General features: G+C 34.2%; 1 protein-coding gene across 1 annotated transcript in view; it reads right to left on the reverse strand.

Annotated features, from left to right (window-relative positions):
• Nucleotides 1–2,305: 2,305 nt before the first annotated feature.
• Nucleotides 2,306–24,221, reverse strand: part of LOC107720331 (glutamate receptor-interacting protein 2-like) — a 193,984-nt gene continuing 172,068 nt past the window's right edge. Inside the window, exons 13-24 of the mRNA XM_016528011.1 lie at nt 22,282–22,427; nt 22,041–22,121; nt 18,537–18,600; nt 17,684–17,733; nt 17,270–17,414; nt 16,769–16,908; nt 15,711–15,893; nt 15,471–15,624; nt 12,836–12,953; nt 6,462–6,689; nt 4,219–4,365; nt 2,306–2,772 (exon numbers count right to left, since the gene is read on the reverse strand). Coding sequence (XP_016383497.1) covers nt 2,575–2,772; nt 4,219–4,365; nt 6,462–6,689; nt 12,836–12,953; nt 15,471–15,624; nt 15,711–15,893; nt 16,769–16,908; nt 17,270–17,414; nt 17,684–17,733; nt 18,537–18,600; nt 22,041–22,121; nt 22,282–22,427 — 1,654 coding nt within the window. The 3' untranslated portion in view covers nt 2,306–2,574. The remainder of the gene's footprint in view (nt 2,773–4,218; nt 4,366–6,461; nt 6,690–12,835; nt 12,954–15,470; nt 15,625–15,710; nt 15,894–16,768; nt 16,909–17,269; nt 17,415–17,683; nt 17,734–18,536; nt 18,601–22,040; nt 22,122–22,281; nt 22,428–24,221) is intronic.

Below are 24,221 nucleotides of genomic sequence, written 5' to 3' on the forward strand. Positions count from 1 at the left end.
ACACCTTGTTTCTCATGAAAGTAAATGCACACAAATAGGGTAATGGAACTGTTAAAAAAAGTCACTTTCCTGCAGAAAATGTTGATTGTTAATTTCAGTCAAATTATATGTTTTACTTTCTAGCTAATTTATACAGTATAAGGTTTGAAATTGTGTCAACCCTGTTTTAAATTTTTTTTTGCCAAAATTAAGCCACCACTCATTTGAAGCTATCTAGTTTGGGATCAAAGGTAGGCTTGTAGTTATGGATATCCATTTTTGACAAATAAATAAAATTTTAAATACTAATTGTTTGATAATTTTTTCTTACAATAACAGAGTTGAACAGTTAAGCTTGATCAATGCAGTCAACACTAGTATTCATGTAAATATTTAGAAAAAATGAATTATATTATTTTTTTTATATTATTTATTTTTGCTGCCATGTTGAAAGCGTCCAAATAATGTAACTTACTAGGAAATTTACCTTTTTTTGTAATGTGGGAATACATACAGTAACAGGGTTGCACACAAAATGCAAGACAAAACTAAAACTTGTTTCTGGTGGATAAAATCTGTTAAGTTTAAAAAAAGAATTTTGACTACAATTATTTGAAGTCAAAACTGTGCAAAATATTAATTATTATATATATATATAATATTATTATATATAAACAAATTATGTCAAAATAACAAGAAATGAGTAATAAACATTAAAAAATATATATATATTTTAACATTTTATATTATGTAATATTTGGAATTTGGATTTTATGTTATATTATGTAATATTTATTAATATTTTTAACATATCTAATCGACCTCATGATAAAAATCTATTGCATTAAAAAAAAAGTAATGCCACACTAAAATATATCCTATTCATGGAAAATGCGTTATACTCCCGTGAAATAAGAAATGTGTTGTTGACAGAGAGGCTATGAAGTCTTGGTTGGCAATCAAACAGCAACTTTCTTTTTAGAGCAGCAGGCAGTCACCATGTGTATTGTTGTTGTGGTACTCGTGGCCTGAAGCGTTTGTGTGTATGTTTGTGTCTGACACAGAGGCAAATTTAAGTTTATTTGTAGGGAGTCTATAGTATTTATGCATGCAGGGGACAAAGAATGGTTGTGTTTTGTCTGTTTATAGTAGTAGCGTATATGTTTGTGAGAAAGGACAATGTGTGCCTGAAGGTATTCCTGCAGTGACTCATCCAGGACTAAAACAAAAATAAAGCTTAATTTGTAGTTTGCTGTGGAAGGAAAAACACTTGTTACAAGGGAACGAATTAGTACACGGTGGCCACGATTGAGTAAAACGAGGAAACAAATCAGTACTATGTGACCACGGTTTAAAAAAAAAAAAAATAACGGAACGAATCAAGGTATGACATAACCAGTATTTAAAAATTTTCATATTTTGAACTATTCTACGGTAGCTTTTATCAGATTTCTTGTTTCCTTTCTTGTCTTTACATTATAAGGTCAAATTGACCCACAACTTGTGTAGTGCTTTGTTTATAAAAACATTTTCTGTTTAAATTTGTTTTATGAAGGAAGGATCAAATTGACTCCAAGGAAAGGCTAAACAAATTACTTTTCCATCTGAGATATGTCATATGTGTTTAATAACACAAGAAAGCCAGAGCATGTTTTCATGATGGTATTTCTCTTCATGTGTGCATGTGGCGGCTCATATTAGGAAGGTTAAAACCTGTTCGGTAGTGCATTATTGTGTACCTCAGATGTAGGCATGATTTCTTCCTTAGTATTTCTCTTCACATTCTCCCTATCTGAAGTAGACGGTTGCAGTGTTTATGCCTGTTGTGCATTAGTTGATGTTTATTTACTACATCCCTTAAACCCTTGGATGTTGGTATTTATCCTATTTACACATCAATATTACCTCTCCATGAGGGCCATAAGAGTGGCATTTAGGTGCTTGTATGTGCGGGTATTAAAATGCGCTCTGTGGCGTGTGGGGAGTGCGTTAGGGAATAGACTGGGCCCTCGCCTCCTATTACCCAGAATAAAAGTGTCAGCCACCTTAATTACATCCCTGCCTGCCTCTGCCGTTTTTTTACAGTGTCCCCGCTGCAGTGTCTGAATGGAGAAACTCTCCGTTACTACTGCTTTAGCTGGACACAAGAGGGGTTGCTAGAACTTTAGCAGAAATTCTGATATTTTACTTTGAATACTGACAGCGATGAAAAAAAAAAAAGTCTGTTGAAGTTCAGCATGCTGATGTTGCTTCAGCGATATATATATATATATATATTTCTGCCTCCATATCACGTGCGAGGCTCCATCGTAAAGAACATAAAAATTAGTTTTGATGGGGTGAAGTACATGTATGGTGTATGCATTGTAGTAGTCCAAAATTATTGATAAAAAAAAAAAACTGGCTCAGATCCTTTCGAATTTAGCACTGAAAACTGGCTCAAATCTTTTGTTGTTTCATTTCCACGATCACTCCTTATAATCTGGATATTTGAGTTCATTTGAGTTTTGTAATGAAAGCAGTGAATCATGGCTCCTTCTGACTGTCTGTTGCAACAAATGGTCTGGTGTGGTCATAGTCTGAGTTACCCAGTGGTCACAGGTCCAGCGTGTTGGTCTGGTGCTCGCGGGAATGGCCTACGGTGCTGAAGTGTGGATGGCAGTCGTGGGGCTGGGCGACACCCGGCTGTACTAATGGGTTTCGGCTAATCACCAGCTCAAGTCTGTCTCCGGCCTCTGTGATGAGCGGCACAGCTAAGCAGCAGTCGAAATCTCGTGTCCGCACGTGGTTCACCTGGTGGAAAAACATTTAGAGGATTTAAAATGATTAAGGATTGATTACATAATTATAAACGACAACATCTTAATGAAGGGCCTCTTTTGTTTAGTATCTTTTAGAATAAGAGTCTACAAATTACATTTTTAATTCTCCCATCACTAGCAGTAGCATGTTGTTATTGTTAACTTTAAACAATTTTTTTATTGTAAATCGCAATAAAGTTGAAATAAAATAAAATAAAAATATTACATGAAAACCATTAAGTATAAATAAATAAATGGGAAATGTTGGCAACTAACTGAAATAAAATAAGTTTAAGTACCACAATTACTAAAACTAAAAACTAGAATAAAAATAAAGCTAAAAAGAATTATATATTTTTTAAATAATAAAAATGACAAAAGCACATTACAAAATGACTAAAATTCAAATTCAAATAAAAATTGAAAATGAGAAAGCTAATTTAAAATATTAATAAATAGTATAGAAATAACACTGATGTTAGCATTTCATTAGCATATGCTAATCAGCTGAATTTGGTGATTTTTTTTTAGACAAAAGATTTTAAATCAAACTTGTTTTCTTAAATAATGCAATAAATAAATAAATAAAATAAATGAATAAGCAAATAAATAAATAAACAAGCATTTAATCAAAAAGCAACTCCCAGGATATGTCAGTTTTTCTTAAAAATAAATCATGGATCTGAGTATGTCAGAACTTTTTTTTATTTTATTTTTTTATAAAACTTTATGAAGTACATTATCTTAAGGTAAAAACTCTTTTATAAGTTTGAAAAACAAAATTTCACTGCAGAAAAAAAAACACCTACAATATTAACAAATGAGGATTTTATGACAAAATATTTTTAATCAAACTTTTTTTTTTCTAAAATATTGACTTAATGGTTTAAATGTTCTACAGAATTGTATTTTGTTATAGTCTGTAAAATAACTTTCATCAAACTAACGTTAATGGAACTTCAAGTTAAATTTGTTCTGAAAATTTCAACCCATTATTAAATATGAAAACAAGCATGCAAAACCAGACACCATAAAGCAAGCACCTACAACTAAACCATAGCATCTTTTTTCAACCTCCATAAGCAAACAAACTCTGCTTGTTGTGTGTTATCTGTGGTTAACACACCACAGCTGTTAAGCATAATCTTAAAACAGATTTAATCATTTCCACAGCCAGTGAAGTGTGGTAGATTAGCGAGAGTAAGACGTTCTCTAAGATTTGACCACAAGTGCTGTGTAGCCACGCAGAAGATCCAGTCAAATCACTTTTTAACTCGACATGTCCTCCTAGAGTCGAAGGCCTACTGACGCTCTCATACCTCATTCTGGCCCTCTCAGAGTGAGTTTATATTTAACGGAGCTGGGCAGATCGTATAGCTGGGGAAAGGGAGGGGGCGCTGGGAAACCATGCAGCGTGTGGTGATCTGAGAAGAGGCACCTGAAGGATCCTGTCGTACGGTTTGAGTCCAGAGCGGTCCGCTGGACCCTCAGGTCTGATCATGTTCACATAAACACCCTTTTCCAAGAAACCGTCCGATACGCTGAATCCAAAGTCATCGCTTTCTGGGTCCTTCATCACAGTCACCTGTTGAACACAAAAGTATTTGAACAATTTAACCATGTGCTAATTTCTTCTAAACATGTTCAGCAGATGATGTTGAAATCTTAAAGGAATAGGTCACAAAAATAAGTCCTTGGGTTGTAAAAAAATAAAAATAAAATAAATAAATACAATTATCTATCTATCTATCTATCTATCTATCTATCTATCTATCTATCTATCTGTCTATCTATCTAATTACATTTAATTAAATTATTTCTTTTTTTTTGTCATGTTGTCCAGTAAAAAAAAATCATGAGAAACAAATCTGCATAATAATAATATATTCTTAATATCTACAAAATATTCTTAATATACGCAACATTATTTTCAAGTAAATTAATCTAATTTTAAAGATGATTTTCCAAAACTGTATGCAGTTATTTACATCTTCTAAACAAAACAAAACAAACAAACAAACAAACATAAAAACAAAAAAAAAGCTAAGCAAAGCAAAACAACAACAACAAATGAAGCCAGAAAAACAAACAAACAAACAAACAAACAAACAAACAAACAAACAAACAAACAAACAAACAAACAAACAAACAAACAAACAAACAAACAAACAAACAAACAAACAAACAAACAAACAAACAAACAAACAAACAAACAAACAAACAAACAAACAAACAAACAAACAAACAAACAAACAAACAAACAAACAAACAAACAAACAAACAAAAAAACTACAAAACAAAATCTTCAAAACAACTCCTAGGACATGTCAGTTTGCCTCTGAAATAAACAAAGCAAAGCAAAACAAAAACAAAGCAAAGCATAGCAAAAAAACAAAGCAAAGCAAAGTAAAAAAAAAAAAAAAAGCAAACAAATCTTCAAAGCAACTCCCAGGACATGTAAATTTTCCTTGAAAATAAACCACAGTTATGTTGATGGGACAGATCTGTGCATCATAATTTATTGGTTTTGCATGAACTGCATGACGTATATCTTCAGGGAAAAATACTTTTTTGAGTTTGAAAAACAAAATGTCATGCTAAAGCACATAAAAAGCACGAGCAGTATTAATCAGTGAGGGGTGGAAGATGTAGTTTCCTGCCCTTTCCCAGGGACATTTTCTGAGATGAATGCTGTTCTTACATTCCCAGTGGTTACTAATACAAACCAAGCTGACCAAAACCTCAGAAGGAAGTGGAACTTGGGTTCAAACATGTGTTTAACTTATGTAGTGGAGTCCGCCCACCTTGTGCAGCTCTAGCGGTGTGGGCGACAGGATGTTAATTACATTTAATTAAATTATTTCTTTTTTTTTGTCATGTTGTCCAGTAAAAAAAAATCATGAGAAACAAATCTGCATAATAATAATATATTCTTAATATCTACAAAATATTCTTAATATACGCAACATTATTTTCAAGTAAATTAATCTAATTTTAAAGATGATTTTCCAAAACTGTATGCAGTTATTTACATCTTCTAAACAAAACAAAACAAACAAACAAACAAACATAAAAACAAAAAAAAAGCTAAGCAAAGCAAAACAACAACAACAAATGAAGCCAGAAAAACAAACAAACAAACAAACAAACAAACAAACAAAAAAACTACAAAACAAAATCTTCAAAACAACTCCTAGGACATGTCAGTTTGCCTCTGAAATAAACAAAGCAAAGCAAAACAAAAACAAAGCAAAGCATAGCAAAAAAACAAAGCAAAGCAAAGTAAAAAAAAAAAAAAAAAGCAAACAAATCTTCAAAGCAACTCCCAGGACATGTAAATTTTCCTTGAAAATAAACCACAGTTATGTTGATGGGACAGATCTGTGCATCATAATTTATTGGTTTTGCATGAACTGCATGACGTATATCTTCAGGGAAAAATACTTTTTTGAGTTTGAAAAACAAAATGTCATGCTAAAGCACATAAAAAGCACGAGCAGTATTAATCAGTGAGGGGTGGAAGATGTAGTTTCCTGCCCTTTCCCAGGGACATTTTCTGAGATGAATGCTGTTCTTACATTCCCAGTGGTTACTAATACAAACCAAGCTGACCAAAACCTCAGAAGGAAGTGGAACTTGGGTTCAAACATGTGTTTAACTTATGTAGTGGAGTCCGCCCACCTTGTGCAGCTCTAGCGGTGTGGGCGACAGGATGTCCTGAATCTCTTCTTTGATCCTCCGTGACTCCCAGGTCTTCTCGGACATGCGGAGCGTGCTCTTGTTCTTGGTCTCGTTCAGGAGATGCGGGGCTTTTCTCAGAGGGCTGAGGTGAGGTTGGCTGACTGTCTCGCCGTGGGCCTTTCCACCCTCTACACCCAAACTCAGGGCACTGCCGGTCATTATTGATGCCTACGGGTGGAAAACAACCACAAACATTGATTATTGGCTTTTTTACATGCCAACGTTCCTGAGTGTGTTGAACTCCTGTCATGTGAGAGGGCCTTTAGGCCACATCGTTTCAATAGGAAGCCTCTGATTGGGCTCTCATTAAGCAATTTTCTCATCTAATCAAACCCTATTAACCAGAGGATGTGAAGCCCATCCTCATTTGCCTTTAATGAGCTCCAGATCCATTTATTTCCAATGAGCTGCGACTGAAATGTGTGTTAATTGTGAGTTCAGGCATTTGTGACTCTTTGAAGCTGTAATTCAATAGGATTTAACTCAAACCAAGACACATAGGATCTACGCTCATGAAATCACTTTTAAAACACAGTTAGCGTACAATAAATTGCAGATTACTTGGAAAGCTGCAATCCATTATGCCTTTATAACCTTATACAGATTTCTGCTGGCTTGCACATACAGTAATACATGATTTTGAGAATGCAACTACAACAGATTCTTCTGTAAAGTCAATCAGAAACCACAAAGCACCTCTCCTAACCTTGTGATGAATATCCTTTAACTAATTTGTTGTTCAAAAATGCTTGGCCTTTAAAGCTTGTTTAGCTTATATTCTGTAGTATCACCAACTCTTGGATTCAATCTTTTTGGCAATTTGTTTTCTTTCAGTTAGCACAGTTTTTTTTTTTTTTTTGGAACTGATCGATTGTAGGCCTCATTGATCTAAACTGAGCTTTTTGAGGGAAAAATGCATTATTTGTGGATAATTTTGGCAACATTTACTCAAAAACTGAGGGGCATAAACTCAGATCAATGAGGTCTACAATCAACCAGTTCCCCAAAAAAAGGGTGCTAACTGAAAGAAAACAAATTGATAAAAAGGCTGAATCCAACATTTGGTGATAATATAACAATCCAATATCTTTTTATGAGCAAAGTCACTAAGTTTTATTCCAATGCACTAATATCATTTTCGGAATGAAATAAATTTAATGAAAATAAAATGAATGTTAACTGAAATAAAAATAAATATTAAAAAACTACCTTATTTCAGTTAGTTGCTAAGACAAAATTTAACATTTTCATTTAGTGATAACAATAAGCTAAAACTGAAATAAAAATTAAAAACTATTAAGAGGTTAGCAAACAATAACTAATAAAAATGACACAAACTACTGAAAGTTTAATACAATTTTAAATTAAAATCCAAACTATAAAAATAAAAGCATTTAAAATATAAATAAAAAACTACAATGATACTAAATGATACCAAAACAACACTAATGCAAATTGTGTCACTGTCATTTCATATCTTCGCTTAAAAAAGAAGTGTAGAAACTATTTTCACTCAGAAATCGGTAGTAAATTGTAGTAATAATTAGTAGTAAATCACAATCAATTAAAAAAGAAATGGCAAGTAACATGAATAATCAATTTGAAAAAAAAAAATAAATAAATTTAATCGTGTTCATGTCATTACAAACCTGTATGACTGACTTTATTCTGCACAACAAAAAAAGAAACATTGTGAAGAATGTGCTGGCTGCTCTTTTCCACATAAATTCCTTTAATGACTGTTGAGTCAAATACGTTTGATGTCACTGACATGAAACCTGGAATGACTTGCCTAAGCACCGCATATTTGAACAAACGCCAATGCGAATTATATTTCTGTTTCAGTATGTTCCACACACAAAGCTACCGTGTGACTTCAGAAGAGTTGACAGCAACCCATTCACTGCTATTACACTGAAAACAGTGCCAGCACAGGACAAAACATCTCCTTTTGTGTTCCATAGAAGACAGAAAGTCAAGTATCGATGAAGAAACATGTCATCCCTGGCTGACCTTGCTTGCCAGTGTCATCAAACATCTGATAAAAACACTTCCCCATACTTTCGTAACTCTCCTTTTTTGCTTGTGTAAGAACAGAGCTCATTGTTTTGAACCATCAGGCATGAAATGAGCCATCAGTCACCATTCAGAGTCCGATGTTGTGGTAGCAGGATTGTAGTGGTTGGTGATTTGGGATTTCCAACTTTAAAAAAGGGAATTCACAAGAATGATCTGCGCCTGCTGATGGTGGTGTGTATTTGCATGCACCGTCTGTGGTGTTTTAGCACTCGACTCACTCCAGGAATTATTTAAATAAGGTAACGGTGCAAACACAGGCCAAAAAATGTGCTGAAAGCAACTTTCACCGCACAATTCCTCATCTTGAAGGCAAGATTTAAGTGGAGGACACGGCAGATTACCACAATCTGACATAATTCACTGGGACTGAACAGCATTGCTCAACCACTGAACTCCAAAGAGCTTCGGAAGCCTTTCTATGAAACATGTGCACGTGCCTTTTAAATTATTGTTGTTTTATTTAAAACATTAAAAGACAAATAATAGATAATTTCAAGTTAAATTAATAATAAAAAAAATTATAATAATAACAATTATATACACTTTCTCTTCATTCTCTTCATTTAAAATGACACTACAATTTTGAGATAAATAAGTCTAAAAAAGAATAATGAATAAAAAAAAGAATGTTTTCTTAATTAAAATATTTTCAGTTTTCGTTATGATTTTAATTTAAGTTTGAGCAATTTTCTTATGTGCTTTGCCATTTTTAGTTTTAGTTGAAATATTTCCATTTAGCTTTATTAGTTTTTTCTGGAATTTTAGTATGTTTTATGTTTTAAAGATTTTCATTTGATATTTATATATTATTTTATTTCAGCTTTATTACATACTATTTTTATTTAAATAATAAATATTATTGTTATTACTTCATTTTTTTTAATGGACCCTTCCATTCCAAACTATAGAAATTTGCCCAACTATGACGATTTCTGCTTCTGAGAACCCTTGAAATGTGAAAAGGGTCCATTAACATATTAATTACATAATATTTAATTAATTTGTGATTGTGTTAAATGCATCAAGTGACTCTTACATAATTGATATTGACATCATTACACCGCAAGTGCAAGCTATCAACTTTTTCTTCACAGAAACGCCATCATTCCTTTTATTCGTTCATTTCTATCTAATCTGTGAGATGATTAAATCATCATGGCAGCAGTTTACCTCGATCTCGCGCAGTAGCTCAGACTGGCCGCAGGTCTCCAGGTCTTCCAGGGCCTGGCACCAGAAACTGTCCTCCTGCTCCAACACGAGGCCGTCGGCATGCATCTGGCTGCTGTATCTGCGGCACACACACACACACACACATTAGAGCCAATAAGGCATGAGGCACTTAAGCTGGCACCCACATCCGGCACTCTGGCACCAGTCTTGGCATGTTAAGAAGTACTGCAAGGCTGGGTGGAGAGGAGCATCCTGTGAGAGAAACTATAGGCCTGAAGATTTTAGCTTTAGTTATAGTTATTATGTGCTGTTTGTGCTTTTGTCATTTTATTAACATTTCACACACACACACACACACACATATACATACAGTGGAGATCAAAATTAGACAACCTACAATTTCCTAAATTTCAAGTTCACTGCTTAGTCCCATTTGAAGCTATTCTAACAGGAGTAGAAGGGCAGTTTTTTAAGCATATTTCATAAATTAATTGTAGTGTGAAGCACAGTATAAAAAAACTTTTAATTTAAATAGTTGAAAAAGAACTCACAATTAGAGAACACTTACAGATACCTCCAAGTTATTGGTGTTAATCTTACACCTGGTGCTAATTTCTTTAATTATACGACAAACCCTATTTAACTGGCAGCTTTCCACTAATTTTCACTGAGATTGCAAGATGGCGGGCCACTCTAAGGTGACTGAAAGCCTGCGACAACAAGTTGTCCAGATGAAGGCTAAATAGATGACCCTTTCAGTCACTGCAAGAGAAGTTGGCCGTTCTAAATCTGTGGTTTCTTGAATATTGCAGCTTTACAATAACACTAATTCATTCAAGTCCCCCAGAAAGGCTGCTCGTCCACATAAGACGAATGCAGGAGAGAACAGGATGATGAAGAGACTCTCAATGGGGACTCGGTTCAGCACTGCAGCTGGAATTGCTCGCCTAATTCATTCAGAAAGGCTGCTCGTCCACATAAGACGAATGCAGGAGAGAACAGGATGATGAAGAGACTGAAGAGACTCTATTTCAGTTAGTTGCTAAGACAAAATTTAACATTTTCATTTAGTGATAACAATAAGCTAAAACTGAAATAAAAATTAAAAACTATTAAGAGGTTAGCAAACAATAACTAATAAAAATGACACAAACTACTGAAAGTTTAATACAATTTTAAATTAAAATCCAAACTATAAAAATAAAAGCATTTAAAATATAAATAAAAAACTACAATGATACTAAATGATACCAAAACAACACTAATGCAAATTGTGTCACTGTCATTTCATATCTTCGCTTAAAAAAGAAGTGTAGAAACTATTTTCACTCAGAAATCGGTAGTAAATTGTAGTAATAATTAGTAGTAAATCACAATCAATTAAAAAAGAAATGGCAAGTAACATGAATAATCAATTTGAAAAAAAAAAATAAATAAATTTAATCGTGTTCATGTCATTACAAACCTGTATGACTGACTTTATTCTGCACAACAAAAAAAGAAACATTGTGAAGAATGTGCTGGCTGCTCTTTTCCACATAAATTCCTTTAATGACTGTTGAGTCAAATACGTTTGATGTCACTGACATGAAACCTGGAATGACTTGCCTAAGCACCGCATATTTGAACAAACGCCAATGCGAATTATATTTCTGTTTCAGTATGTTCCACACACAAAGCTACCGTGTGACTTCAGAAGAGTTGACAGCAACCCATTCACTGCTATTACACTGAAAACAGTGCCAGCACAGGACAAAACATCTCCTTTTGTGTTCCATAGAAGACAGAAAGTCAAGTATCGATGAAGAAACATGTCATCCCTGGCTGACCTTGCTTGCCAGTGTCATCAAACATCTGATAAAAACACTTCCCCATACTTTCGTAACTCTCCTTTTTTGCTTGTGTAAGAACAGAGCTCATTGTTTTGAACCATCAGGCATGAAATGAGCCATCAGTCACCATTCAGAGTCCGATGTTGTGGTAGCAGGATTGTAGTGGTTGGTGATTTGGGATTTCCAACTTTAAAAAAGGGAATTCACAAGAATGATCTGCGCCTGCTGATGGTGGTGTGTATTTGCATGCACCGTCTGTGGTGTTTTAGCACTCGACTCACTCCAGGAATTATTTAAATAAGGTAACGGTGCAAACACAGGCCAAAAAATGTGCTGAAAGCAACTTTCACCGCACAATTCCTCATCTTGAAGGCAAGATTTAAGTGGAGGACACGGCAGATTACCACAATCTGACATAATTCACTGGGACTGAACAGCATTGCTCAACCACTGAACTCCAAAGAGCTTCGGAAGCCTTTCTATGAAACATGTGCACGTGCCTTTTAAATTATTGTTGTTTTATTTAAAACATTAAAAGACAAATAATAGATAATTTCAAGTTAAATTAATAATAAAAAAAATTATAATAATAACAATTATATACACTTTCTCTTCATTCTCTTCATTTAAAATGACACTACAATTTTGAGATAAATAAGTCTAAAAAAGAATAATGAATAAAAAAAAGAATGTTTTCTTAATTAAAATATTTTCAGTTTTCGTTATGATTTTAATTTAAGTTTGAGCAATTTTCTTATGTGCTTTGCCATTTTTAGTTTTAGTTGAAATATTTCCATTTAGCTTTATTAGTTTTTTCTGGAATTTTAGTATGTTTTATGTTTTAAAGATTTTCATTTGATATTTATATATTATTTTATTTCAGCTTTATTACATACTATTTTTATTTAAATAATAAATATTATTGTTATTACTTCATTTTTTTTAATGGACCCTTCCATTCCAAACTATAGAAATTTGCCCAACTATGACGATTTCTGCTTCTGAGAACCCTTGAAATGTGAAAAGGGTCCATTAACATATTAATTACATAATATTTAATTAATTTGTGATTGTGTTAAATGCATCAAGTGACTCTTACATAATTGATATTGACATCATTACACCGCAAGTGCAAGCTATCAACTTTTTCTTCACAGAAACGCCATCATTCCTTTTATTCGTTCATTTCTATCTAATCTGTGAGATGATTAAATCATCATGGCAGCAGTTTACCTCGATCTCGCGCAGTAGCTCAGACTGGCCGCAGGTCTCCAGGTCTTCCAGGGCCTGGCACCAGAAACTGTCCTCCTGCTCCAACACGAGGCCGTCGGCATGCATCTGGCTGCTGTATCTGCGGCACACACACACACACACACATTAGAGCCAATAAGGCATGAGGCACTTAAGCTGGCACCCACATCCGGCACTCTGGCACCAGTCTTGGCATGTTAAGAAGTACTGCAAGGCTGGGTGGAGAGGAGCATCCTGTGAGAGAAACTATAGGCCTGAAGATTTTAGCTTTAGTTATAGTTATTATGTGCTGTTTGTGCTTTTGTCATTTTATTAACATTTCACACACACACACACACACACATATACATACAGTGGAGATCAAAATTAGACAACCTACAATTTCCTAAATTTCAAGTTCACTGCTTAGTCCCATTTGAAGCTATTCTAACAGGAGTAGAAGGGCAGTTTTTTAAGCATATTTCATAAATTAATTGTAGTGTGAAGCACAGTATAAAAAAACTTTTAATTTAAATAGTTGAAAAAGAACTCACAATTAGAGAACACTTACAGATACCTCCAAGTTATTGGTGTTAATCTTACACCTGGTGCTAATTTCTTTAATTATACGACAAACCCTATTTAACTGGCAGCTTTCCACTAATTTTCACTGAGATTGCAAGATGGCGGGCCACTCTAAGGTGACTGAAAGCCTGCGACAACAAGTTGTCCAGATGAAGGCTAAATAGATGACCCTTTCAGTCACTGCAAGAGAAGTTGGCCGTTCTAAATCTGTGGTTTCTTGAATATTGCAGCTTTACAATAACACTAATTCATTCAAGTCCCCCAGAAAGGCTGCTCGTCCACATAAGACGAATGCAGGAGAGAACAGGATGATGAAGAGACTCTCAATGGGGACTCGGTTCAGCACTGCAGCTGGAATTGCTCGCTAGTTCAGTGCTGAACAGGGTCTGGATCTGTCATGGCACGTTTAAGAGAAGTCGGACTGAAAGCATTTATATTTTTTAATATATTTTTTTTATTTTCTCGCCTCCTATCATTAAGCAAACAACTTGACTTTTCTATAAAAAGAAGGAAAAATTGAATAGTTTTTTTTTCTTGTATGCGACAGATGTGCTACACATATGTTACGAATGACAAATTTGGTGAAGAAATATATATATATATATATATATATATATATACAGGTGCATCTCAATAAATTAGAATGTTGTGGAAAAGTTCTGTGATGATTTGGGGTGCAATGTCATCTGCTGGTGTTGGTCTATTGTGTTTTTTGAAAACCAACGTCACTGCACCCGTTTACCAAGACATTTTGGAGCACTTCATGCTTCCTTCTGCTGACCAGCTTTTTGAAGATGCTGATTTCATTTTCCAGCAGGATTTGGCACCTGCCCACACTGCCAAAAGCACCAAAAGTTGGTTAAATGACCATGGTGTTGGTGTGCTTGACTGGCCAGCAAACTCACCAGACCTGAACCCCATAGAGAATCTATGGGGTATTGTCAAGAGGAAAATGATAAACAAGAGACCAAAAAATGCAGATGAGCTGAAGGCCACTGTCAAAGAAACGTGGGCTTCCATACCACCTCAGCAGTGCTACAAACTGATCACCTCCATGCCACGCTGAATTGAGGCAGTAATTAAAGCAAAAGGAGACTCTACCAAGTATTGAGTACATGTACAGTAAATGAACATACTTTCCAGAAGGCCAACAATTCACAAAAAATTTTTTTTTTTATTGGTCTTATGAAGTATTCTAATTTGTTGGTGGGTTTTTGTTAAATGTGAGCCAAAATCATCACAATTAAAAGAACCAAAGACTTAAACTACTTCAGTCTGTGTGCATTGAATTTATTTAATACACGAGTTTCACAATTTGAGTTGAATTACTGAAATAAATGAACTTTTCCACGACATTCTAATTTATTGAGATGCACCTGTATATATATGTGTGTGTTAAATCAGAGTAAAAGGATGGAAGAGGAATTAAGAAAATCGAACACCAATACTTGATTCTGTTTTAAATAAAATACTTAAAAAGACTGATTTAGTGTGAATGGAAAAAGAAACATTTTTCAAAAAAAAAAAAAAAAAATCTGTTTTTTTTTCCCATTCCAAATATTTCATATAGCCTTTATATGACTAAATACAGCTATATAAAAAAGTATTTACTGTAAAATATTTTAAAACTCAAAACTTTTATTTTTATGTTTTTTGTTTTCATTTTTTTTAGTTCTAACAATTAAAATTAACAATTTTAATTTTATGTGTAGTTTTTACAAATTTTTTGTCATTTTTTAAATATTTCAATTAGCTTTCAAAGTTTTCGTTATTTTAGTACAATACTTCGACTGAAAAGGAAATTTGAAATTTTGTCTTGGCAAAAAAAAAAAAAAAAAAAAAAAAAAAAGAACAAAATAAATAAATATTTTTCATTAATTAATTAATTTTTTTTAAAATCTAATATTTATATATTTTTCAGCTTTATTTCAATAACCAAAAAAGTTAAAATTTTTAAAAAGTTTTCATTAACAATAGCAACACTGAAAAGAATATAGTATGAGACACTATATTTTCTTCCTATTTCAAGCTTGTTTCTGGGTTCCTGTCTTACCCGGCAGCTTTATCCCAGTCGTCCTCACTGAATCCCCCGTCACTGAAGGGGTAGTTTTTGCGGCGGGTTGGAGGAGACGTGCTGTTCCTCTGCTTGGTGTTACGCCATTCGTGAGGGTGTAACGCAATCCCAGCAGCCTGATGGATGTAGGCACCTTTGGAGGAGGATCAGGTCATGTTTCACTGAGGCTGTCAATAGATGACCAACACAGAGATTTATCGTGAGACGAGTAACGCTCACCTTGGCTGCTGTATCCGGCGTCGATTCCTGAGCCGTCCCATGACTCCATGGCCGAATCCATGCTGGGGATGGTGGTGGAATAAAGGTCCGACAGTTTATTGGTCTTCTGCGAGTCGGTCATCTCATCCTCGTTATCACTGAGCTCGTTATCCAGATCGTTCTCTTTATTTTTATCATCTGGTGCTGAAGGGGGAATGACAATTATCAGATGATCAAATATCATGTTAACAGAATAACAACAGGTTATGTGTGAACAGATTTATCAAGTTTAAACGCGTGTATTTTATGTAAATAAAAAAGCAGATACTTTGTATAAAATGGTAAATGCCTTGATTTCATTGTTAGAAAGCTGCAACATACAGATAATTTATGCAATAAGCCAGTATTTAGGTGACAAGTCAATGATTCTTATTTAATATGAGTAACTAAAACATACTTATTATGATTATGATTATTATGATTAATTAAACACTTCGATAATTTGATAAACTACTTTATTAGTGAAAACATTTTGCCCCAATTAACTGTAATAAATATTATTAAATAGCAATGTAAAGAAAATGTATATAAATGATATTTAATGATATGTATTACAATTAATTGGAGAACATTTTTAATAGAGTAGCTTATCAAATTATCAAAGTAGTCAGAAGATGCCAAAATGGGGGAGAAACATATTATATTATATTATATTATATTATCTTACTGATACTACTACTACTACTACTACCAATAATAATAATAATAATATTAATAATAATAATAAAGATGTAAATGTAATGGTTCTGTTCAAATAAAACTTAAACTTTTTCTAATTATATTTATTAAAATTAATTGGGGGGGAATGTTTTCACTAACAGAGCATCTTATTAAACAACCAGAAGACCCCAAAATAGGGGGAATGAGGAGAGAAATGTATTATATTATAGTATACCATATTACATTATATGAAAAGATAGATAAAACATGTAAAATATATTATATATTTTTTCCCATAAAAAATAAGGCCTATTTTAGGACCGTTAAGTGCATACAGTAGTGTATAGTTTGAGACGTACTGTCGGTCTGTTTCTTGATCTTGAGGGTGACGGTTTCTCCTGCCATCTGCAGCAGGTGTATGGCTTCACTGAGCGGCTTCCCCTTCAGACTGACGCTGTTGATGGCCAGAATGCGATCGCCAACGTGAATGGCTCCAGTCCTGTGACAACAGACAACAACCACACAATGTGCAACCATATGCATTAAGAAATATTCATATGAAATCTTTGCAATTTAATATTAAATGCTTGAAAATGATGCTAGGAGAGGAAAAGGTCATACAACCATTAAAAAATGAACCATTCAGGGATATGGGAAGCCAAACACACCAAATGTGGACGAAACTGTGCAGTGAAAACAAGCATATTTCCGCGGAGCAGTGATGAATTAAGAAATGCCGCGCTGGTGAGATTAGGTTGTGCCGCTCGGTCCACTGAGCTCTGTAACATTGCTCCGTTTCGGCTCACATTTGGTGTGTTTGGCGTCCCATTTAGGGTGGATCAGTGTGACCTGTGGCTCACCTCTCAGCGAGACCCCTCTTGGTCAGGCCTGAGATGATGATGGGGTCAAAGGGCTCCTCGGTGCCGGAGATGGTGATGCCCAGCGGGCCGCCGAACCTCTTCAGCTCCACCGTGTAGATGATGGAGCCTGACGACTCCTGCTCGTCTGGACCACAAACATAACACTTTACCAGTTGGTCAGTCAAAAGAGGCGTTTCTACTGTTCGGTATCATTTTGAGGATGCTTTGGAAATGTATTCAGATCATCATATTATGAATATTCAATGAATAATTCAACAATGTGAACAGAGGAGCTCGGCATTTACATTTTCTCTTGATTTGCTCTTGGAGCTGGAAACAGGTCAGACAGATATTTTCATTTCAAAGCGACCATGAGACACTTGAATCGATTCCTCTGCTATTTTGACCACAGACTGTGTTTCACCTCATAACAGAAAAGGAACTTTTCTAGCAACATGCTGAAGCTGAGATGTCAATCATGTCAACAAAAAGTTACTACATAATTCCCATTTGAGTAATTTGTATAGTTTTGATGACTTTACTGTTGTTCTAAAATGTGGAAAATAGTAATAATAATAATAAAAAAAAATAATAATTAGGTGTGGCCAGTGTTTGATTGGCAGGATTTACAGTTGCATCCTTGAACTAATTCACATTTGAAGAAGTTTTGCTGTAATATACTGACACCTAGCGGTCAAATGTTGAATTACACACTGACATGCATTCTGTATGATTTTCTAATTAGATGTTTAATATCAAAACAGTGTTGGATATTTTATTTTGGATTGATTTTGGACTGATTTTGGAATAACTTGGGTTATATAACTGGGTCATACTTCATATTTCATCATATATTTCTAACAGCCAAAAAAAATAAATAAAATAAAATAAAATAAAATGTAAATGTATTTTAAAAAAATTATATGCATTTTATTTTTTATTGCATTTTATATGTATCGTCATAAATGAAAAAAAAGTAATAAATGACAAATATTAAAATTTAAAAAAAAATGTGTATTCTAATTATATATATATATATATATATATACACACACACACACAAACATCAGGATTTAGATTTCTATGAACAAAAAAAAAAACAATAAAAATAAATAAATAAAATAAAAGGGATACTAAAAGATTTGTATTTCTAAGAGGCAAAACATTCATTTAGAATAATTTAGCATAAAGAAAGCATATTTTGAAGACTCATGAAAATTTCAATTCCTAAGTGTTTGTGTCAGTATTGTAAAGTGCTTGTTCGTACCTGTGTGCCATGCTGCCTTTTTTAATGTCAGATATGATAAGAGGCTCTCCTGGTTTCTTACTGGCTGTAGAAAGATGGGAAAACAAATCAACAGTACAGTGTTTCAGTGTATCTCACACACTAAAGCGCGCGCACACACACACACAGTAAAACACACCCCAGCAAACACAATTTCAAGGCAAAAATGGAAACTCTTATCTGGATCCAGCATGAACGTGAGCCAGAGGTTCAAAGAGAATATTTTGCGTAAATGGAATAAAACATTTTAAGAGCAGACGTGTAAAGATTCCCAGCATCCACTGACTGTTCATCTTTTAAATGTTTTAAGTGTTTTCATCACGGGTAAAGCAAAAAAAAATTTATATATACAGTATATACACACACACACACCCACACACACACATCATGGTATTTAAATGGTACTCAAAGCCAATTCAACGAATACCATAATAATAATAATGTATAATACTGTATAATGTATTTATTCTATTCCAATGAATTAAACTTCCAGGGAACTGCACTGATAAAATGAGTCCTTTGAAGGTAAATATGTGTCTTTTGATTAAAAATATATATATTTTAATAATGACAAATTAAATTGAAACACTGAATTACAACACACACAATTAAAATTATTATATCATAAATCATTAATATAAAATAACAAATTAAATGAACATTGAAACAGTATATAATAAACAATAACATATAATATTAATAATATATAATATTTTATGGGAACACACATGCTAAGAAAATGTGCTATGAATGCACTGAGAACCACTCGTGTTATTTTCACTCTTGCAATCTCAAAAAAAAAAAACGTTTTTTTATCCATCAACAAGGTCATAGTTGGGGTTTGAAACCATTTTGGTTACTCTACCAAACGGGCATGTTTTTAATCAGCCAGTCTCCAGTTATTACATTATAGATCTGATTAATTGACATGACTGATATATATATACAGTATATGGTTAACGGTAAATTCCCCTACTATATACGGTGAAAAACTGTATTGGACATTACATGTATTGGACATTAATTTTACGGTAGTATACCGTTTTTGGAAGTGAAAAAGACTGTATAATTTACAGTGAATAACCGTAAATTGACATTCCCAGAATTCCCTGCGTTACATTTCAAATTTGACGTTTTTTTGTTGAAATAACTATGTTTCTTAGTTTTTTCTTATCAGTTTTGTACATTAGGGTTGTATGTTACACCTAATGTTGTTAAATGAATGTTTATTGCATTATTTCAGTTTCATGTGTGTTACCATGATGGTGTTTAGTGTTTGTGTGAATGACACTGTGCACCTTCTTTATATGTTATTATTTAAAAGCTGCTTGTGATGGGCTTTGGTTCATCATGTGACTTTCTCATCACCACCTGCATTTGGTGGTTATCAGTGTATTACAAAGGTACAAAACAGATTTCAGTACTTCAATAGGTTGGTATATTAACATTATATCAGTTAATAAAATTACGGTATTTAACTGTAAATTTAAGTTAAAACCGTAAAACCTAAAATGTTGCTACCATATTTCTTACGGTAAAATTCCGGCAACCACAGCTGCCAGTTTTTTACCGTAAATTTTACGGATTTGTTTTTTACAGTGAAAAGATTCAGGTTCAAATCTGATTTGAAAGTGCCTCACACACATTACTATACGCCAAGCACGGTATTTTAAGACGTTTCAGATGTCTGAAGGACAAGAAAAGAACTGCACTTAAACATGTGCGGCTGTGAATCTGACAGAAGTGGTCAGAGTCTGTTCACTGATGGATAGAGTTCTTTGTGCATGTGGTACAAATGCAAAGCCTGTGATTCATATCAACACGCGTGCAAGTATAATACAAGTTTAATGGCCTATGATCCCTCAGGGTTTACGCCTTACAGAAGCTTTAGAGGAACGTCAGATGGAAAGAAGCCAGCTCAAGTAAACAAGCCCACGGAAAGCCTGCGAGAGTCACATAAACATTTCCTCAGAAAAGGAGGCTCTGTTGATCAGGGCTAATATAATGACAAGGACGAGACGAGACGAGACGGGACGCCCCAGATCGGGTGTTCTGGATACAAACATGCTCCGTGAGGAAAACCGATATGCAGACGTATTTAATGACACAGAGCATGATGTCAAAATATTTGTGTGGGTTTATTTCCCGTGGATTTTGGGATATAAAGTTGAACTGCGTCTTGGCGAGTTTGAAAAGCGAAACGGAGAATGGTAAAATAGGCCAGGGAGAGAGGGATCTTAAAATCTCCTCCAAAAAAGATTCAGAGGGAATGGCTTAAATGTTTTTGGGGATGAAAACAGATCAGGAAAGCAAAAAGAAAAAAAAAATCTTGCCGACTTTCCAATACATGACAAGACTTTTAGAGTGATATCTTTACAAAAATAAATGCAAATTAGCAATCCTAAAGTAAACTTACTTAAATTGACCTTAAATGACACAAGCCACCAATACTGTAACACTCTGCTTATATTATTACTGTTATTACTTTATCTTGCTCATTTACATATAGCAGTTTTTGCATATTAAAATAGTGTTTTTATTAAAATCAAGTCACAAAATATTGTTTTAATCACTACAATTATGTAACATAAATGTTTTGTATATTTGTGTCTATTTTGTTCATATAGTCATTTTTTGGCAGTCGTAGTAACATTTGTTATTGAAACCAAACCATATAAAAGTCTTTTGAATATCTTTGCTACAAAAAAATAATTACACTAATAGAGTAAAATATAGTAAAATTAAATAAAATTTTCTATATTTTAAATGATATAAAAAGTAACTTTGATTGTAATTGGTTTTATTAATTAATTTATTAAATCAACATACTAGAATGATTTCTGAAGGACCACGTGACACTGATTTTAAAATATATTAAAACAGAAAACAGTTATTTTAAATTGTAATAATATTTCACAAGATTGCTGTTTTTACTGGTGAGCAGAAGAGACTTTCAAAAACATTAAAACAATTATTTTCCCAAACTTTTAATTGGTAATGTGTATACATACACATATTATCATAACAAACTAGGATCAAAGTGACTTGGTTTAACTTTGAACAGTTTTATTTTTGAACATTATTTTTAAGATATTTTTGTAATTACTTCAGTAACACAAGATTACTTTGTATATCTTAAATCTATTAGCACAAACTGTCGTGGCTATAATTAATATGATTGACTTTATTAGTAAATCAGATTATTACTATCCAAATTATCAGGAAACATTGCATGGGTGATGGTGGCAAGTGTGGATGTTAACCTTAAATTTATTAGCTAAAAAACATCTCGCTGAACATTTGTATGTCATTTGCAGGTTACTGTGAGACAGATAACCAAACATTATGATGCCTGAGTAGATAAGTTGTTTCTTCACATCTAAGTGGGCAGTTCTTACCAAAATATGCTGCAATGTTGACCAAGCTAAGTGAAGAAGATTCCCAGACCCTTGACACACTATTGAAAAATTAATAGTGAGATCTTACCACTGATTGTGATGCCCAGATCCACTCCTCTTTTCTTCTGCAGCTTCACATGAAATGTTCCACTGCTAGGCACAACAGATTCTGGCCATACATCAAAAAAACAGCATTAAGATGAAGTACAAGTGTGATTTTCAATCAAATAGCAATAAAAACTGAAAACAAAGCAAGAAATTCATGTCTTAAGACCTCTTTGTGGAAAATGTAGAAATTAACGTTTTAAGAAATTGGAAACCTCTCTAACCTGCCACATCAAACTCAATCTCTAGCGTGACCTTATTGGCCAGAGCAGCATCCCGGAGCAGCTGATTGGCCTCCTCCAGCGTTCCATCTTCTGTAGGAATTCCATTGATGGATAAGACTCTGTCTCCAACCTGGAGAAGCCCACACCTGCCAATCAAAATAAGATAGAAGGACTAAAATGCTCTAGAAATGGTCATTTCATGTTCCCTTCCTCCAGCGACTGAATCACTGTCAGTCCGAACACCTCTTAAAGGGACAGTTCAGCCAAAAATGAAAATTCTGTCATCATTTACTCACCCTCAAGTTGTTTCCAAACCTGTATGAGTTTATTTCTTCTGTTGAACACAAAAGAAGAAAGCTGGTAACCAAACAGTTGCTGGTAGCCATTGACTTCCATAGTATTTTTCTTCCATGCTATGGAAGTCAATGGCTACCATCAACTGTCTGGTTACCAACATTCATAAATGATGACAGAATTTTCATTTTCGGGGGAACTATCCCTTTAAATGGGCGGTTCCTGGCCAAAATAATGTGCAACGTGGACCAGACTTCATGCCAATAGTCAAAAGTCTGACTGAAAACCATTTCAAAAGTTGTTGATTTTTTTCAAACACAACAACAAAAATGCATGATTTACTTGTTTTCTCAGGTTTCTATATGCAAGCCCAGTGTCACTGTGGGTAACCATGTGTGCATGGAAGAGAACAACTGACCTGACATGCCATGACTTCCAGCCCAAACACCACAAATGTCACACACTGCCACAGTACAACACAGCTCAACACACATCAAATCACTTGCTTCATGCTACAACAATCTCACACCAGGAATGACTCATGCACTGAGCTTCAAAAACAAACAGAAACGGACACATTTACAAATCTGAATATAATTACAGAGAGTTTATTTAGGGCCTCATCCAGTGACGGCAAATACAGTAAAATGTCGAGCTTGGCTCCATTGAGGCCTTTGTTTTTGTTGGGTTTGCTGGCATGTCTTTGGAAAGAGTGTGTGATTGTATCAACTTAGTCTCAGACGTTTAAGATAAAATAAAAAAGAATCTCAAATAAAAAGAGACCCGTGAGACAGTTGGCGTACAGTAAGAAGAGCTATAGTTAGCAAAATGCTAGCCAAATGATAGCAAAACAGCTGAAATAGCACCTTTGTAGCAATTTGGTTCCACATGTTCCTACAATTTCTTCGGACAAATACAAAGAGACCCATGAGACAATTGTTAACATACAGTAAGAGTTTAGAGCCAATTAACAAAGTTCGCCAAACAATGGATGTAGCACTTTTGTATCAACTTAGCCAAATGTTAGCAAAAAGTTAGCAAAGCAACTGATGTGACAACTTAGTTTCAGATATCTCTTCTGAAATTCTCTGGGACAAATAAAAAGAGACACAAACAAAACACTTTTCGAGATAAGAGTTTAAAGCTATAGTTAGCAAAATGTTAGTATAAACTTAGTCTCAGATGTTTCTCCTAAAAGTCCTTTGATCAAATAAAGAGTCCCAACTGAGACAACTGTTGACATACAGTAAAAGTTTAGATTTTCGACTTCTGGTTTAAATCTTTGGTATCTTGGCAAATCCAAGAGCAGTTTGAAACATTATTGAGATTTCTTGTGAAACTCTGGATGTGATGTGAGATTACTAGGGTCTTTTTAGCTTGGGTGCATGAGACCCAAGTTAGGATCCATTAGCTCTCCCATTTAATCTCACTGCTGTCTAGGAAAAAGCATTTGAGATGTTAAAGAGATTCTCTTGTCATTTGTCTTTCCAGTGGATTGGAGATGGTCCTCACTGCAGAGGTCCTCACTCACAAGATCCAGGGAGCGTGGTTGGATCCAGATCCAACTCCTCCCACCTTACATATACCTAAACCTACCCGTCTCCACCCCCTGCTCCCTACACCCACCCATCTCCACCCCTAAACCC

The sequence above is a fragment of the Sinocyclocheilus rhinocerous genome, unplaced genomic scaffold (genome assembly GCF_001515625.1).
Source record: "Sinocyclocheilus rhinocerous isolate Xijiao unplaced genomic scaffold, SAMN03320098_v1.1 scaffold1292, whole genome shotgun sequence".
NCBI classification, from domain to species: Eukaryota; Metazoa; Chordata; class Actinopteri; order Cypriniformes; family Cyprinidae; genus Sinocyclocheilus; species Sinocyclocheilus rhinocerous.